Below are 19,044 nucleotides of genomic sequence, written 5' to 3'. Positions count from 1 at the left end.
GCAACGAATCTGTTGAAACACAAATAAAACTCCAGAAATTATTGAATAGTATCTAAATTCAATTAAGATTGTTTATGCCTTTCGAGCGTAGAAATCTGCATAAAACTGTAGCTGTAAGTGCCATTTTGTGGAGAGAAAACAAAACATATTATTGTTGGGAAAACAGACACACCACTTACTGTTCAAAAGTCACTGGATAATTACAGCCACAATAAGATGACAGTTCTAATTTTTGCTACAGCTTCTAATAGTGCTAACCAGGCCACTGGGTCCCTCTCATAAATGGAAATTCAGGAACTCCAATTAACATATTCTTGATAGGCTTTAGCAGGTTTTTTTTGGAATGAAGCCAGTCTATAGTGTCAATAGACTTTTGTTTACTTAAATCACCGTAATCATAACAAAGCAGTCTACCACTCAGTCTGCTTACACCCAAAATATTATCTAGAAACATCAGCAAAAGATACCGAAGTTATGCTTACAGTCTCCTCTATTAGACTTCCATATCTAATACTGCAAATGAGGGAGAAGGAAGAACAAAGCTGCCAGTACTAATTAATATTTTTTGTTAAACATTTTCAATGCAAGAGCCTAAGCACAGGTACATCTTCATTTTCAGAGGTTCTGATATTGCTGACAGCGGAGGGGAAGACTTATAAGCAGAATAGTTGATTTAAAGTACTGTAAAACAAAGTACTTTATATGTGTATCTTGACCATCTGAGCACAAGTATCATCTAGAATCAAACCTCAGTATATTCAGTGGGAGCAGAGATGCTCATAAACAACGCTTGCAAATACCTACATACAGCCCAAGACAGAACAGGTTTATTCTTTCAAATAATTTCAAAGATTACCGTACAGAAAGCTATCGTGTGCTAATTTAGACACTTTTCTCCATGAACAAGCAATAGGAAAAGTATTATAAATTTCATATCAGGGCAGAGGCGCAAGATTTCCAGAAACCAAAAATTAACTCAAATCGTGAAGACTGTGAATTACATTAACAAAGCCATCATTGCATTATATAAAGTCTTTTGCAGCAGTAGAGGTTTAAGATATCCACCTACCCTGAGTTGTTCATTTCAGCTCACGCATCACCTTTTCCTGTCTCCAGTCTGTCTGCTGCCTTGATTGCAGAAGCACAACTGCTTGCGGAGCTGTTCTGTGAAACAGATTAAAACTGATTTTACTTTCTTTCTGCAGAGTCTATTTAAGTCAGTTTGGTTCCCTGACCTATTTTGCAGAGCAGAAACACCTGTATTTACGTCAACACAACATCCTAAGACCATAGCTTTGTAAATACTCAGACCAAGTGCCATCTTCCAGCCCTGCTTCCACCAACCCTTGTGCATTGTCCCATCACATGCTGGTGGAAGCGTTTGTACAGCTATACAGAAAACTGTATTTCAGTTAAAGAATGTTGTTTCCCCCTTGGTTAATTTTAATAAATATCAGCACCCCAGCCTGTATCAGAACATAGCACCACAATCACTTTTATTATCTGCTGGGAGAAAGGACGATAGGGTCTCTAAAAACAAGATTGAAACTACTTCCGCGGTGGTAGGGTAACACCTTACACAAGTGAAAGGATATCTGAAACTCAAGATACTATTCTGAAACTCTCAAGTTATATGTTATGGTTGGATCCGATGATCCAGTGGGTCCTTTCCAACCTAGTGATTCTATGATATATACAGGTTGTAAATTCTTGAAGAACAGTTGTGAGTTCTCCGAGAATGGCTACTTGAGCAACAGCAGCACTACTGAGCACCTGAATCGGAAGAGGATGGGAAGCATTAGGATTTCAGCATTTATGGCCATATCCAGCTTAGAATTTACCCATCTTAGAAGAGCTGAACGTTGCTTGGAAGCATCAAGTATTCAGACATGATTCTATCTAGGCACGGATCTTCAGTGATGTAGTACCTGCTTCAACATCTGTCATGTGATGACAAATGCTTCTGCATAGAGCTACAAGATCCAGATTTTTACTAAATGACTTTTGAATCTCAGTGGACCTGTATGCCTGTCATTCAGTATAGTTATTAGCTCATTAAAATCCTGTTTCCCTTCTCTCACAGTCCAACTGCAATTCTAATACTGTCCTGTACTCATAAGAACCTATTAAGACCCAAAACTAACTACACATTTACCGCATTCCCTCATCTGAAAAATAATTCAGTTAAGCACAAAAAAGAGAAATACTTAAAGTTATAAAGTCCTATTTTAACCACGTTAGTCTAACATTCTCTCCTGACAAATGCTACTGCTTTTTAAATCCTGATACAGTGAACTATGAATTTGATTGTGTTCATTAACTTTTTTCACATAAAGCATCAAGGCTGTAATAAGAGGGCTCCCGAGATGAATGTGACTAAGCAGCAGGAGTTAATTAAGTAGGACAATGAGTAAGCATTTATGGGTGATTATAGGAGACCCAGCTGACTTAATTGCCATTCTAATTATCAATTAGAGAATCAAGAAATGGCATGTAAGTGAAATATTCTATGTTGATAGTTTAATGACTGTTAGACACCCAGAAGAACAGTATTAATTGCTATTTTAAGACTACAGGAGGAGTTTTTTCTTCCTCTTACTCAAATAGAGGTTCTTAGTACTTTTAAAATGACTAATAAACGTATATACAGTCTTGTCAGACTCAAATATTTAAGGCTTTTAGATCCTTTGCTCTATAAAAAAAACCAAACAAATAAAAAGCTAGCAATTAAGCATTCAAACACACTACCTATAAACCACTCAGCTTAGGTCAAAACCTTTCTGTATTTATTTTATAATAAGCATAATAACTGTGCAATGGTGTGAAAAAGTCACATTAACTATTTACAGTGTGTTTGCACAAGCCAGTTTCCAGACAAAAAGAAAGGGGTCAGGAACTACTTAAACCCATAAGGGCAAAGAGCCAATTGGCTACATTTGTTGTTGAAATGTTTTATAAAGCAATTGCAAGAAAATAAAATTACCAAAAAAAATCGATGGGGAGCCAAAAATAGTAATATATTGGAACACTGTGAACTTTTTACAAGCTGTAAATATTTTTTGGGCTTTTACATATAACCCATGAAGTATGTTGAGGTCTTTCTCAGAACTTCTAACATTAGCATGCAGTTTGCAAAGAACAGCATCTACCAGAAAAAGTGTATCAGAAAGACTATGGATGTTACAAGACCAATGTTATTTCCCATAAGCTAATCTTGGGGCATACGGAGAGCACCTGGGAACTGGAGCAAACGCCCATCACAGCGCACACAGGCTGAGCTCTGGCTGTGTTCATAGGCTCATACTTATCAGAATAAAAAAAACTCACATCCTTCAATCATTTTTCATGCCCATCACAAACAGCTGAAATCCTGCATGGTATCTCCCTTGTCCAGGCTTAAAACTGACTCATAGCAGCTCTGTATCCAGAAAGGTGTCCACCTATTTCTTTCCTGCTAATGGGATTCTTGTTGATCTAAACTCTTAGAAGTTTAGACAAACGCCTCTTCCTCTGAAATATGGCTAATTCCTCAAGCGAGGCCACAGCTTTTGATTAGCTTAATCCAAACATTCTTTTCTACTGTGATACTGAAAATACCAGCAGATGAACTCTCTAAGACTCATTCTGGAGTTTTAAAAAACAAGCATCCTTTATCAGGCCTGGGCAACGTGAGGGAGTGATCCCCATCAACTGTGTCCAGTGAGACAAGAGCTGGTTGCAGAATATATTTCCCACATACATGTATATGTATAAATTTTCCCAAAATTCTTATGCATATTCTATTACTTTCCAAGGTCTAATTTTAATGTTATTATGAAATTTCACTACAGTCAAAACTCTTGCTAATTTGGAGCTGGCTCCAGCTCTTTGCCTGACCTTGCCTTTAAGACAGGAAATACTGCAAACAGAGGCGATTACAGAAGAAGATACATCTGTTCAGCACAGAAAATACAGTACACAAAACGTTATCAACTTCAAAGAGTAAACGGTGTCTGGAAAAACACTATCTAAAAGAAAACACGCTATCAGAGAAACAAAACACAAGACCAGAAGGATGTTCTATCTAACTTTCAAAAACCACGATCACTTAGATAAAACTTCGCTTTAGCCTAAATCAAAATATTCCACTTTTTGTAACCATAACTCCTTTTTGTATCAACTAAATAATATTTTAAAGAAACCTAAAACCACTCAAAGACACCCCCCCCAAAAAAAAAATAAATCACTGATAGCATCAGGTGTGCATCCCTTGGTTTCCCGAGGGACCTAAAGAAAGCACAGAATCATAGAATAGTTTGAGTTGGAAGGGACTTTAAAGATCATCCAGTTCCACCCCCTGCCATGGGCAGGGACATCCCACTGGATCAGGGTGATCCAAGCCCCATCCAACCTGGCCTGGAACCCCTCCAGGGATGGGGCAGCCACAGCTTCCCTGGGCAACCTGGGCCAGTGTCTCACCACCCTCATGGTGAAGAAATTCCTCCTTAAATCTACTCTAAATCTGCCCCTCTCCAGTTTACACCCGTTGGCCTTTGTCCTATCACTACAAGTCTTTGTAAACAGCCCCTCCTCAGCTTTCCTGTAGCCCCTTCAGACACTGGAAGGTCGCTCTAAGGTCTCCTCGGAGCCTTCTTTTCTTCAGGCTGAACAACCCCAACTCTCTCAGCCTGTCCTCGTGCGGGAGAGATGCTCCAGCCCTCTGATCATCCTCAGAGCCCTCTTTGGACCCATTCCAACAGCTCCATCTCCTTCTCATGTTGAGGATTCCCGAACTGGACACAACCCTCCAGGCGGGGTCTCACAGGAGAGGAGCAGAGGGGCAGAATCCCCTCCCTCCCTGCTGCCGCTCCGCTTTCGCTGCAGCCCAGGACGCCTCTGGGCTCACTGCGGGCTCGTGTCGAGCTCCTCCCCAGCGCCCCGAGCCCTCCTCCATCACCCCAACCCCAGCCCGGGGGTGACCCCGCAGCAAGAGGCGACGCGCGCACCGAGCGCCCCCCGGCGGTGGGGCCATGGCGCTGCAGCGCACCTACCCGCCCAAGCCCCGCAACTTCGTGGCGCTCGACAACTGCTGGTAACGACCCCTCCTTGGGACCCCTCAGCTCTTCCCGGGCAGCTCCGCTTCCGCGGGGGCGGGAATTTGGCCCCTAAATTGATTGCAGCTCTGCCCATTAATTGAGTGCAGCTGTGCCCGTGGAGGGCGGGGCTCGGGCTCCACCTGCACCGCGGCTCAGGTGCCCTCGAGGGGGAGGTGAGGCCGGCAGTGACACAGCCCCCCTGTTTCGCACCCGCCGTGAGAGGTGGCAGCAGCAGGAGGAGGTGATTCTGCCCCTCTGCTCAGCACTGGTGGCACCTTGAAAGCTGGGTTCAGGTTTGGGGCACTCGTTGCAAGGACATTGAGGTCTTGTGGCGCGTCCAGAGAAGGGCAAGAAGATGGGAAAGGGGCTGGAGAACAACGGGGAGCAGCTGAGGGAACTGGGGTTGTTCAGCCTGGAGAAAAGGAGGCTGAGGGGAGACCTTATCACTGTCTGCAACTGCCTGAAAGGAGGTTGTAGAGAGGTGGGTGTTGGTCTCCTCACCCAAGTGATGGGACGAGAGGGAATGGCCTCAAGCTGCACCAGGGCAGGTTCACATTGGACATTAGGAAACATTTCTTCCCCAAAAGGGTTCTCAGGCACTGGAACAGCTGCCCAGGGAGGTGTGGAGTCCCCATCCCTGGAGGGGTTTAACAGACGGGCAGATGAGGTGCTCAGGGATCTGGTTTAGTAGTGGACAGAGACAGTTGGACTCGATGATCTCAAAGGTCTTTTCCAACCAAGTGATTCTATGATTCTATGTTCAATAGCAAAGAAAAGTATATATTAAAAGTCAGTGTGCACTTTTCAAGTGTTTCAAAAGCTGTATCATAACAAATTTGACCTCCAGTTCCTGACACAACTGAATTTGCAGGGAAGTCCATTCACTTGTACATTCACAAGGAAGTGTTTCCTTTCCAACCTATGGAAAATATTTCCCTGTTACCTCTGAGTCAGATCATTGTTAACTCATACATAAACTTGCTGTTTCGAGGCAAAGATCTAAAGATTCATGCTGAAGCACTGTGCTTTGCGACACAGTAGTTGGGTTTGCAGGGGTTGTTCTTTTTCAATGACAGCTTTCAAAGTAAGCTGAAACATTTCTCTGTTTGTTTCAGGAGAGAATACATTGAAAAGGAACTAGAAGCTGCACGTAGTGTGTCTCACAAGTGGGGATTCTTGAAAAAACCTCTGGAGGAGGAGGTAAAATTGAATGGCGTATAAGCAATGTTTGAAATTTACTTGTACAGAAATGTATCTGGACACAAAATTATGAGAGCACAGAAGACTGGAAAAGTATTGAATATTCTTACTAAGCTAGGTTGCAGGGTAGCAAGGGCACTACTTTTAGAATGGGTTCAAAGTTTCAGTTTTCCTTTGAATAGAACACAGCAAGTGGCAATTTACATGCTATGCATATTCTGATATATTTCTCTTGAGAAACATGACTCCTAGTAGTGTGAACAAGTACTAGATGCACACTGACAGGAAAATATTTCCCCTTTGTCTACCCATATGGTAGTTTAAAAATCTAGGGGAAAAGGTTCTAACTAATTACATTTTCATGGGAGGAATTTGCAACAAATGAAAATATTTGGAGAGATATCTATTCTCAGTTAGATATTAGAATATAGTAGCACATACTGTTACATTTGGAATCACCACAGTTCATTGCTTAAGAATAGGATTGATGCAAGATTGCGCATCACTTGTTTTGTATAGTCCTATTGTTGTTATTATTTGTCTCTCTCCCTTTTGCTGTCCTATTAAACTGCCCTTATCACAACCCGTAAGTTTTACCGCTTTTTTCATTGTCCTCCCTATCCCACTGGCGGCGGTGGGAGGTGAGTGAGTGGCTGCGTGGTGCTCAGTTACCAGCTGGGGTTAAACCACAACAGCTCTACAATAAATGGTCTTGGTTTAGACGCAGGTTTAGGTGGATTAAGGAGTGCAGATGCAACAATGAAGGGAATGGTGTAGATATCATATATTACAGCATATTTTAAAAGATTGAGAGTCCAGCTTTTAATGTTGATGTTTTGGTTTTAGTTGATTGAAGACAAAAAGAAAGAAAATGCAAAGCCCAAGATACAACTTCCAGAACATCTGCAGGTTCGACCTGTGACACCTATAGAAAAATACATTAAGGTTAGAAAATTAGATTTTAAAAATGCAGTAGAGCAATATCTGTCTTAAGAAACCACACAAGCTCTAAAAATCAGTTGTCTTTTAGAGGTGGGCCTTTAACTAAAGGTCAAAGTAAATTGTATTTTCAACCCGAGCAATGCTTTAAAAGCATTCGAGACAAGGAATTGCCCTTTGGATGTGGTTGTTAGTTCACAGAGCTTTCACTGTACACAATCATCCTTCTGTAAAGCACCTCCCCCATGTGCTCCTCTGCAGCATCGAGTAACGGAGCAGTCAACCGTACAGCTCAGTACAGCAGGGTGCTTATGGAGCTATTGGTGATTGCTGACCATTCTTTGCTCAAATATACATACACACATCTTACTTCAAGGCTTATCAATAGCCTTAACTCTCAGTTCCAACTGGTGGTTAAGATACAGTCATTTTGCTAGCTTTATTTAAGACAGTCTTCTTTTTGGCAGAGACAACACCACTGATCTCTTTAGTGGCACCAACTAGTAAGAAGCCAGTTCTAATGAGCAGATTCATAACTATCTGATGTTAGATTATATTATTTATAATCATATATTCAGTCTAAAAGTTGTCAAACTGCTGGAAATAGGAGTGAAATGTGACTTGATTTATAAATATACAGTGTCAGAATCACCAATTGATAGGATAACTATATGGGCAGCTAAATCAGTGACATTGGGACAGGAACATTCATAAAAGGGAAAGCAAAATGTGCTAACAAAAAGGAATGCTAGTCCACTTAGAGAAGATTAAGGAAACAAAAGAGATTGGAAATTCCTACTTGCTGAACTAGCTTTTTTTCAAAGGATTCCAAGGGCAGAGAGATAAGGTGAGGAAGTGGTAAAAGCTTTTATTGAGATTAAATTGAAACAAAAATTAAGAGCTTGTGCTGAGTGTGGTGGAGAAATTAAGTGGCAGCATTTCTGCCATTAGTGCCACTTGTGCTTCAGTTTTGTCTCAAGCCTCCAATTTCAGCCAAGTTTACCTCTTCTTCAGCACAGTGAGGGTGTTCGTTTGTTAACAAATCGTGCAGACAGTCATTAGCATACGTAGCCTGGCACACACCGAAACAGAGATCCTAGTTTCAATTTCACCTCAGTATATTTGCTAAGGAAGATACGGGTTAGCTATGATTTAGCCTACCCTTTGCATATTCAGAGTGAAATTTCTTAAGTCCTTATTCAGAACTGTGTCTTTCTGCACATTTCCCTTCATGATAATTTGTTCTATCAATCTACCAACTGATATGATTCTATCAATCATATCTGTTCTTCTCTCTAGGTTAGATCAATAATTGCTTCTTCATAGTCCTTTCCCCCAGATCAAGTGGGACATTATTTCCCTCATTATCCTGCTCAGTGGGTGGCACTTTTGGCCATAAAAATTATCTTTTCAGAGGAACAGCTCCACCTAAATATCATAAACATTTTCTAATCTTGGCCAAAGAACAAAGTGAAGCAACTCTGGCACGAGAACTGAAACATTGTTCTCTTGCTGTGTATTTCTCTACTAAGTCCCCAGATGCTAAAATGATATAACGTGCCCAAGTGAGATGATTCAGCCAAAGTAAGCACAGCAGTCAGTGAACAATGACTGTTGGCTTTTGTTTTGTTTCCTTTTTACCTAGATTAGTTGCAGACTAACTTGATGCTTACCCATCTTTTAAGAAAGAAGGTGGAACAAATAAGTAGTTCTTGATGCAAAAGCCAGCTTGGTCAGTAATGTTTTGAGCATTTGGCCACAAAACTATTACCATATACGTTACAGCAAGTATAAAATGTTATTTCTCCTGTTTAGAGAAGTTAACTAGTTTTAGAGATTATGATGATGATGATGTAAGGAAGAAGGCTAAAATTGAAGATAAAATTCTTCTAATTATGTAAAGCCAGTAAAGCCCCTAGAAAGGGAGCAAAACTTAGTTTTACTAACATACTAACATATGCTACTAAACAATAATTTTGCTTTTTTTTGTTTCCTGTTATACATACCAATTCAGACACTGAAAGGGTTTTGTTTATTTGTTTGATTGATTAGAAGGCTGGCAAATTAAGTTAGTTACATCATTGGAATGTGACCGTTTTACTTCTCTCTTTCCCTGTGCCTTGGGACCTAAATTATTATAATGACTTTTTAAAGTATAAACTACCCTGCATTATAAATCAAACTTGTATGCAACTAGGTTATCTCTTGAAGTTCTTATTTCCTTCCATTAATGTCAGTGTGTGTTCTGGATATTAATTCAGCAGATTGCATTTAAACCCACTATTTTTTAAGTTCTCGTTTCAACTCCCATTGCAGCACAGAGGAGGATGTTGCATGACAGAAATTACCATCAAAAACCTTTCAGTCATTGAATTCTACATGTTACTTTTATTCTAGGTTATGCCATCTCCTCCAGTACCCAAGACTACCCAGGGATTTATTGGCTGGAGATCAGGTGTTCCAGGGTTGGAACTTGAACGTGGTTTTCAAATCCAAAGCTGCAAAGGTACCTTTTTTAGGGATCTGAAGTGGCCATGTGAGCCCTCTGACTGATGTTAAGAAATAGCAGGTTGGCACGTAGATCTGTTTGCACCCCTAAATAAACATTCCATAGTGGACCATCGGATTGTTAAACAGTTATGCTTTAAAAATTATTTATGCAAACATCCACAATTGTTTTGGTAAGGTGTGAACATTTTAATATAACATTTTTTTTGTTACTGATTTTTTTGAGATCTACGACACCCATGCTGTTAGCAATGCTTCAGGTTTACGTAGATGTAACCATGAATAAACTTTCTAATTGTTTCTCCATTAAAGCCTCCATTCAGACTCAGTCTCACAGCAGCTTTTGCAAACATAAATACACACTGCCCTGTTCCTGACAATCCTACCCTGCTGCTCATTCCCAATTCATCACTTACCTGTGCTACCACAAAAACATCTCCGGTACAGAAAGAGAATGAAAAGAGGCAGAGAAGAGTAGCAGGTGTGACTTAAACTGGCTGAAGCTGCCAAGGAACTGCATCCTGGCATTTTGGAAAAAGCTTTCCTCATTAAAAAGTGCAACAAAGAAACAAATGAAAAACACCTGCAAAAAAGATAATTATCGGGCTTCATCATAGTGTGTCCACTGCAGCTTGAAAAAAAAGCAGGCAAATCGTAAGTACAGTTAAGTCATAATTATTAAATGCATTGTCTTTTGTGTTGTGCATGCTCTACAGGTAGTTTGTGTAGTTACGCACCTAAGTAAATGAGTAGTTCCCTGTGTAGCTGCTTGATTGGTATAAATAAAGCATACACGGGCCACAGTGACACAAAGTCACTCTCAAAAATTAGTTTTGATGTCAAACTAGGTTTTTATCAATTAATTGAACAGAATTCAAATGTATTACAAAGTATGTATGTTGCTTCAGTTTTGTTTATAATAATATTTATACCACCAGGACTGATGAAAGTAGGGGATTGCACTGGGAGTCGCTGGTGTAGCTGCTTCAGTGCTACGGAGTTACCTTCCTGAAGATTTGCCAGGGCTTTTGCAAACTCAGGAGATTCTTTTAGTCAAAGCAACTATTTGCAGGATATATTTTTAATTGGCTGATGTTTTTAAACCAAAAGATTGTTTAAACAAATAACAGCCTCCAAGAAATAAACACAGGCAGCTCCTTATAACTCCTTATTCCTTAAAGAGGAAACACTTTTCTCTTTAATCCAGCTGCAAGATCTCCTTTGTATTCTGTATCTTCTTATTTAGTCAGCAGTAAATCCTTGGCTTTCATAGCAGTAGGTCAGCAGCTAGTGTTTGTTCTTTCCTTCTTCCCAAGAAATGACTCACAATGATCAACATCCCACCTTTTTTTTTTTTTTCACATCGAGTTCCAAATGCCCACAAAATAATAATATTTTACTTTTTCCATATTCGTTGCAAAAAATGGAGAAGTGACTCATATCCTTTGGAAAGATCACCAAGAACGAGAATACATAGCAGAAGTAACTTCAGACACATTACTTAAAAACCAGAATAAAGAATAACTTGGAATCAGACTCTGGAAATTTAGGCTAAATTGCAGTTTAGCTACTAACTGTAACGTGTGTGAGCTGTTCTTTGAACAAGCAAGATAATTGTAAGAACAATATTTTAAATCAGTGGGCATTCTTGTCATTGCTGGGTTTGTATCTCTATTTTAATCACATGGTTCTTCAGTTTATTTTAAGGTCACGTAAAGATCCTCATATTCTTGTATGGTTTAAATAAACAGGTATAGTAAAGATTTTGTTGCGATTTAATAGCAACAAAATTACATGAATTCAGGCCAAAAGAAAGGGGAGCTTCAAGACCACTGTTTGTTTTTTAAAAAACAATGTTTTATGAAAGAACAAAAGCTGGCACCTAGTATCCAGTAGATGTTTGTATGATATGAAATCCAAATCCATGAGTCATAGTTTCTGAAAACCAAAATAAATTATTTGTCCAGCATCTCCAGTTTGACATTTCTGAATCTTAATCCCAGTGGCTGGCTGTTAATTCTGTACTAACAGTAAAGGGGGGTATGTGTTATTATACTTCTCACCATTTAAGGCACCTTTGCTTCAGGAGATACTTAGATATAGCCTAATTTGGGAAGTGTAGGGGGTATTGTCTAAAATTCGAACTCATTCCTCTAGCATAAATCTGTCAGTTGTTAATTGATCCATGTATATGGAATTTTGGTGTTCAAGAATATGTGAAACTATAAACCTGGGTATTTCTTTTCCCAACACTTTCAGTTGGACCCTTTATACCTGAAAAAAAAAAGTGTAGAAGTTGTGGATTTGCAGCTGACAAAGGACTGCCCACTCAGCTGCCCCAACCGTGATTCCAAAAGGCTGATACAGAATTATTAAATTGCCTTGTAATGTTTCAAACTTGGCATTTAATTTGCAGAAATTAACCTATTTATTGGAGCCAAGTTGGGCACATAAATGTCACTGCACACCATAAAATGTCACACCATCTCCAAGGTCAAGACAGTGTGAGTAAACTCAGTGCACACACTGTGGAAATGCTTCAAAACAAAAGTAAATCACTTTAAAAACGCAGCAAAAGTCAAGACAATTTTAACCCTATATAAAGGCCTTAGACCTGTGCTTCTGTGCAAGTCAGAGCAGAATGGGATGTTTCTAAACATATATTAAAAGTTATGCAGTTCATTTTTAACCAAAATTTGAAAATGAAATGCAAGTATATTTAGATGTCTTCTATGCTTCAATCTAAATTTCATTGGGTGTAATCTTTTGTAAAGCTGTTGGTGGTCTAAGGTTCACATCAGCAAACTTGTACGCATATCAAGTCTTCCCTAGCTGGGTACAATTTTTCAGAAAACTGAAGCCTTCTTGTCTTCTGACTGTTGCTTTCAGAAAAAAACAGATCTTTGATAATAGATTCATTTTAAACAAGAACTATGGATGATGCTTTCAGAATTGCCTGTGCAAAAAAAATACTGTATTTGATACACAGTCACCACAGCAAGACATGAAAATAGGTCAGCCATACAGCTTTTGCCACCATGGATGTGTGCTTGCATATACTTTCCTGGGTGTGTGATGAAATCATAGTAGAGGCTGAAACAACAATTGTATATAAGTTGAAGAACTAGGAAATCAGAATTTTCTTTCTCAAAAGCACTTGCTTTATAAACAACAAAATTGGGTGACAAAAACCTGATGCATTGTCCTTTACAATGTGTTATCCGTGCTATTAGAACTGGCATAGACTGGCACTTATCATTTCGTTAATATAAAATGTCTTACCAGGAGCTCAGAGTTGAAAGATTATTATTGATTTTAAATACATTTTGCATCACAGAGTAAAGATTTTTGATTAGATGATAGTGCAATGATGATTCTGTATAAGTAGCACTACTCAAATCGCAGTCACCATACAAGTGTGGCTGCACATTTTGAAAGAAGCAAAATGGAAAGCAGCCACAGCGTGTGCCGAGCCGATCGATCCAGCTGCTGTAAAAGGCAGCCGCTTAGAGAATAAATCTAATCAGTGTTCTGCATGAGACATTTCTACAAACTTACATGCTGTGACTATTCCAATGGATACCAACTGCAGCCCCAAGTCTGGGCAAAACCAGCTGTCTCCAGTTCCTGCTGTTGGCTACTCTGTCAGCCTAAAGTAACTTTAATTCTGAGATCGTCTGCCTGACAAAACAGAGGAGGTAGATTTTTTTTTCTTTTCAGAGACCTGAGGTTCCCCATTCACACACATCATTTCCCTTTTTTTAGTGAAGGATTCTTTGTGGTTTCTGCCACATTTCTACAAAGTACCAAAGCGACAGACAGTAGTCTAACATCGTCATTGGCAACCAGACCAGAAATCTCTGCTCCCATGTGAAGCCCAACCCACGTCACTTCTTGCATTGAGTTCCTAAATGCGTCCTATTTAGTTCCCCTTAAAACCTTTGTCAGCTTAGCAAGACAGATAAGGCCCACTCACAGACTACTACTTTCTTCCTGACTCCTGTGGTTTTCACATCCCATCAAATTATTATTTAACTAGTTGAAAGCATGTCAAACCATTTCAAAGGACCATAGCGTAATAAATTTAACTGTACTGGAAAACGATATTGATGTGCTGTGAAACTGATAAGAGTTGCCAGTGAACAAAACATTGTCCCTTCAGTCTGCTCTACCATAGGTGCAAAAGACAGGCAGTACTGAGAAATAAATCCAAAACAAAACCAGAGACTTTGTGAAAACAACAAATCTGATTCATGCTGCACCAGTGAAACAAAACATTGGAAAGGGTTGTTATTTTTGTCAGATTAATTGGAGATAATTTTGACCTTAGGGTTTCAGGCTGCTTACACACATCTCAAGACTTGCTCTATTTCATGGAGAACAGTTCAAAGAGATTAAAAGAATGCTCTTTCCTGTATGCCTCAGTGGTGGATTTATTTCCATAATGGTTCTCAACTGGAAGTTCTCTGATACAACCTGAAGAGCACTGCTTGGCAGCTTTTCATCCCAGTGTAGGAAGATGTAGGGTTGCCACCTCTGAAGTAAGACACACCAATCTAAGCACTGGATTTATAGCCCAGGCACTGAAATGTCCAAACTATTCCAGCTTGGTGGGAAGCCACTGAACATCCTGCACAAGGCTTGCGTTCATGAAGAGTGTTCTGAAAAATCTGCATTTTCCTCTGCAGTATCCCCAAACTGCCACGGCTTCCTCTGGCCATGGGGCAGCGCTGGAGCTTATGCACCGCATCTCAGCATTCAGGGAGGCAGTTCAGTAGATGTTAAAAGAAGAAGGATGAGATGGAGTCAGACCATCTGATAAGAGTAAAAGTAAACATAGCAGGTTAATTTAATTCGTTATCGCTTAAGCAAATGCAGCTGGATTTACTATACATGCAAAGTTCTAGCTGGACATCATTATGTCTGATCGCCAGCGTAAGATTTTTCCAGCCTTTAATGTTTTAATTTTTCATAAAACAATACATTGATCTCAGAAGTGACATTGCACTGCCGTAGAAAACCTAAAAGTACAAAAAATTCAATGTGTTTAGCAACAGCCCAGGAAATCACAGATCAAAGGCTGGTTGTTACTGCTTGGTCCTTTTTTTTTCCCTTTTCTTTAAAGACAAGAGCATAGGAGAAATCTGAGCTTAGAATAAGCACACTTCCTACTCTTTGGAAATGCATAATAGAGGTTACATTTTATGTGCTAGGTACATTATAGTACAATACATTAAAGTATTCTTTTAGAGAGTATCTTGGAGGATAATTGCCTGTCATATCTTTTATATCAGTTAAGTTTATTACTCCTGACTTGTGTCAGTAACAAAAAGCTTAGGATTTTAATGATAGCTAAGAAAAGGGCAATCATATTTCATGCAAGAGTGGTATATATATTTTTTTTTAATTTCAGTAAATATTAAGTTCTTAATAGCCTGGTAGCAAACCAAGAAAACTCTGACCAAGTTTTTGCTTCATTTCTCAATAGTTTGAAATGATCCATAATAAATTATAATTCATAATAAATAAATAATCATAAATAATAAAGAAATTAATGGCTTCAAGTTGCACCAGTGGGGGGTTTAGATTGGATATTAGAAAAAAATTTCTTTACCAATAGAGTGGTCAAACAGGTTGCCCAGGGAAGCGGTGGAGTTTCCTTTCCTGGAGGTGTCCAAAAAACGTGTAGAAGTGGCACTTTGAGGCATGGTTTAGTTGACACCTGGTTTAGGTGAGGTGCACACTGCAGTATAGTACATAGCTATATAGAAATCTGGCTGAAATATTGAAGCGATTAGTCAGTACAATGTGTTTTTATCACTGTAAATTACACCTTGCAGTCCCAGGTTCCATACTGCCCAAATCTGACTCACCTTTGAATTTGGCCTTTTCTCTCATATTTCCCCCCTCCACGCTTTATCTGCTTCACTAAAGAAGCGAAATAAAGAGTCGCGAAAGTTTGAAATAAACCTCAGAACGTCACAGCACAAACCCAAATGCAACTATGAAGACATAAACAGAACAGAAAGAATCTTCACTCCTCCCTCTGCCCTTTTCCGTGATGTGGCTGTGCTGACAGCAGCTGCACTGGGGGCAGTTTGACTGCAGAATCAGCCCTCGCAGCTCCAGGTGGGCATCACCGGCTGGGCAGGACTCTTGCTAAGCAATGTTTTTATAAGCTCCTCTAACAGCATTATTTTGAGTTCTAATATAGGGAGCGTAGAAATGGCCGTTTTCTCTTTCTGCATCTTTGATAAAGGCTTTTTATTCTATTTTTCTGAGTCTGCTTTCCAGAAAGATCATTGTTGTAAAGCACAGCCTTGCACCAAAACAAGACGTGGCAGCCTTTGCCCCCCCCACCCGACACCCTGCAGACACACACACATACACACACTTCTGTCTGTTGCTTTTTTTCCCAGAGATGCCTGCAGGCTGCCGTGTGACACCCACTAATCCATCCTGCTGAGAGCCCCACGCAGCCCCCTGCTCCAGCCTGACCTAAACCTGGCAATGCCTTCTCACTTCTCGCAGGCTGAAAACAGGGCCCCCCCTTCTCCTCCTGAAGTGAGAGACGGGTAATGCTTTTATTCCTCACTGGGGAGCAAAATGAACCCAGCAATGCTAGTGAATCTCCTTTGCTTGCTGACATGCGTCAGACACAACAGTCTCATCCTTAAAAGCTGGAGCGAAAACAAAAACAAAGCAAGAGCCCAAAAAAACCCCCAGTGAGCTACAGACCCTGTCTGGAAAAAATTAAGCAGCCATGATGCTCTCATTGCCAGAGCGCAGTTGTGTCCTTTGTTTAAACAAAAGCTGTAGTAATTTCTTGTGCTCCCCATCATGTGCATTACAGCCTCCATCTATAGCATTATATTTGCTCAATGAACAAACCTCACGTATTTACAATCTCTTAGTGCAAGCCAAAATACAGCTCAGAGACTGGAGAAGAAGCAGGAAGGGACACTGTGTATTGGTTGACTTGGGCAAAGAGATGTTGTCCCCTACGCCATTTCTTTCCCAGCTGCAGTCACAGGCAAAGTTGGGAGCAATCTGCGGCAACACAGGGGCAAGAAAATTGCCCTTCTGGCTGAAGCCCGTGCCCTGAGAAGTCGGGCTGGCTGGGCTGCTTCTGTCACAGGAAAAAAGAGGGTGTATGAGCAGTGGTGCTGCTGGGTCAGGGACTGGGAGGAGACAGACCTCTGACAGCCCCTGCTCCTTCCCTGCAGCACAGAGCAGCAGGAGATGAGCCAAGAATCCGTAGGGCAGGAAAATTCCCTCCTCGCTTCTGGGGAGTCTTGATCCAGCTCTGAAAAGGACACAGTGCCAGGAGAAAGGGAGCACATTGCAGTGCTAACTAGACAATAACTTGGCTCTCAAGGAGCACTGCTGATGTTTTTGTTCTCGTAGAAGCTGTGTGCTTAATAATTTGAGTTACTTGTATGTGAGTGAGATAAGTTTCACCAGCTCTCAACATAGTTCTGACCAAAACAGACCATGTTTATTTGTCCTTCTATTTGTTTGATGTAGAAGAGCTGAGGGGAAAAAAAAGCATTTTAATGGGATAGCCACTAGCAACGGACAGCTCGAGGCTCTTTCACCTTGGGTCAGTGCCATTTAACTTGAGAGGGAACAATCTTCTTAATACTCAGCAAATCACAGCTGAAATTTTCCTCATGTGCTTGTGCAGTGCTTTACACTTATAGGACTCAAGAAGGAGAAAAGATTGCCTAAATCTGCTTTTAATCCTCCCTTCATTTACAAGTTCGGAGTCATTGGTAATCAGTCATTAACTGACAATAGTGACAGGCCCTCCCAGGCTAGTTCTCTAGTTCTGCTCATGCTGTTTCCTGCTGGGTAGCCGGGCTCCATACTGCTGTGCGCACCTATTGGCTTACTGCCTCTGCTGGGGTTAACAATCCGTTGAGGTTTTGTGGAACACAGAAGACACCAAATTACATAAAATACTACAATTATTTGGAATTTATTTTAGATTCATTTCATGCGTGTGTTTTGCAGTGCTGCTAGAGTTGTTTTGGAGCTGAGCAGTGCTCATGCAGAGAGCACTGAGGAACGTGATAAAAGCACCTGAATATGAGAAAGGGGCCTCAAACCTAGAGAGCCAAATCTCTTTCGGTTTTGAGGAAGGGCTCTCCTACTGGTGATTTTCACATTTTTTTTAATCTAAAGAAGAAGATAAGTACGCACTGTTGCCTCATAAGCCTGTGCCTACTGAATGGACCACATAAGTGCACGTAACAGCCAGTTTACACAGTTTGTCCCTTACCTCAGGTTTCAAAAGGTTGTTTTGCTCACCTAGTCTCACCTGAACCCAATGGGCTTTGGACACCTGATGTAAAATACATCAGACCTAGTATCTAGCAGTGCTGGACTAGATCATGAACCTTCCAGGGTCTGTGCTTCTAAGAAACAGTTCTGAATTTAGACTTTATATTCCAGATCCTCTAACCAAGTTACCACTGAAGGCAGGCTAGTATCTGTCCAAAACATAGGGAGTATATTTACAGTCATATTTAATCACAAATGCTCCTTAAGTTAATCCTAGACAATAGTTGACCCACGGCCTGCAGAACTGGGATGGCATAAAGGGATAGGAAGCAAGTAAGATATGAGTGCAAGTAAGATATGAGTGCAAGTAAGATATGAGTGCAAGTAAGATATGAGTGCAGGGCAGGACATGCAGCTTTAGGAAAGACCCACAAATAGTCGACATAAAGAGTTAGAAAATAAGTTCTTTGTAATACAATAAGACATCATAAAATATTAAAGCTTATAAGACTGTAGTTCCAGCTCAGGTCTCTCACAGCACTAATAAAACAAGCCAAGTTCACTTTCTCTCCTGATGACTACAGACTTCTCTATAAAATTACAGCTTTATTATGCATGATTCAATTTTATCAACTGCTTTTCTTTATTGTCCTTTCTAATTACACATACATATACTTGTCATTTATTAAAATGTATAAATCATGCCCAAAGAACTGCACAAAAGTCCCTACACATTTCCTATGTAAGGAGAATGGAAAAAGTCAGGCCAGTCTCTCTATTTACTCCCGTCCCATTCTGAATTTGGAACTGTTCATCCCGATTTAGAAACAACTTCTGAATTCTGTCTGAGTCTGTCGTCGATTACTACAAGGAAAGTAATTACCTGTATTCCATAATGTATGATAGCACCTTTAAAGGATTTTTATTTCTGAAAAGCAAGGGGCCAGATGCACAAAAGTTTTCTTACTTCTAACAGTCTATTGATGACCATACAGTAACTCAATTTGTTGCTTGGTTCTGGCTTAGAGAGACTGAT

The 19,044-nt window shown here is 40.2% G+C and overlaps 2 protein-coding genes across 3 annotated transcripts in view; one reads left to right on the top strand and one right to left on the bottom strand.

Annotated features, from left to right (window-relative positions):
* The first annotated feature begins 4,936 nt into the window (after positions 1-4,936).
* Positions 4,937-15,207, top strand: C16H20orf85 (chromosome 16 C20orf85 homolog). The gene is made up of 4 exons (XM_009570389.2): positions 4,937-5,071; positions 6,191-6,275; positions 7,122-7,220; positions 9,612-15,207. Exons 1-4 carry the CDS (start codon positions 5,010-5,012, stop codon positions 9,765-9,767), a joined length of 402 nt encoding a protein of 133 aa, XP_009568684.1. The 5' UTR covers positions 4,937-5,009; the 3' UTR covers positions 9,768-15,207.
* A 152-nt stretch (positions 15,208-15,359) lies between these two features.
* The window catches only part of LOC104067462 (serine/threonine-protein phosphatase 4 regulatory subunit 1), a 40,890-nt gene continuing 37,205 nt past the window's right edge, over positions 15,360-19,044 (bottom strand). For both annotated transcript variants that reach the window (XR_008452556.1, XR_008452557.1), the window contains one exon: positions 15,360-15,499. The gene's annotated coding sequence lies outside the window, so the exon portion shown is untranslated. The remainder of the gene's footprint in view (positions 15,500-19,044) is intronic.

The sequence above is a fragment of the Cuculus canorus genome, chromosome 16 (assembly GCF_017976375.1).
Source record: "Cuculus canorus isolate bCucCan1 chromosome 16, bCucCan1.pri, whole genome shotgun sequence".
NCBI lineage: Eukaryota > Metazoa > Chordata > Aves > Cuculiformes > Cuculidae > Cuculus > Cuculus canorus.
The sequence above is the reverse complement of the archived record's forward strand: the minus strand, read 5'-3'. Positions and strand labels throughout refer to the sequence as shown.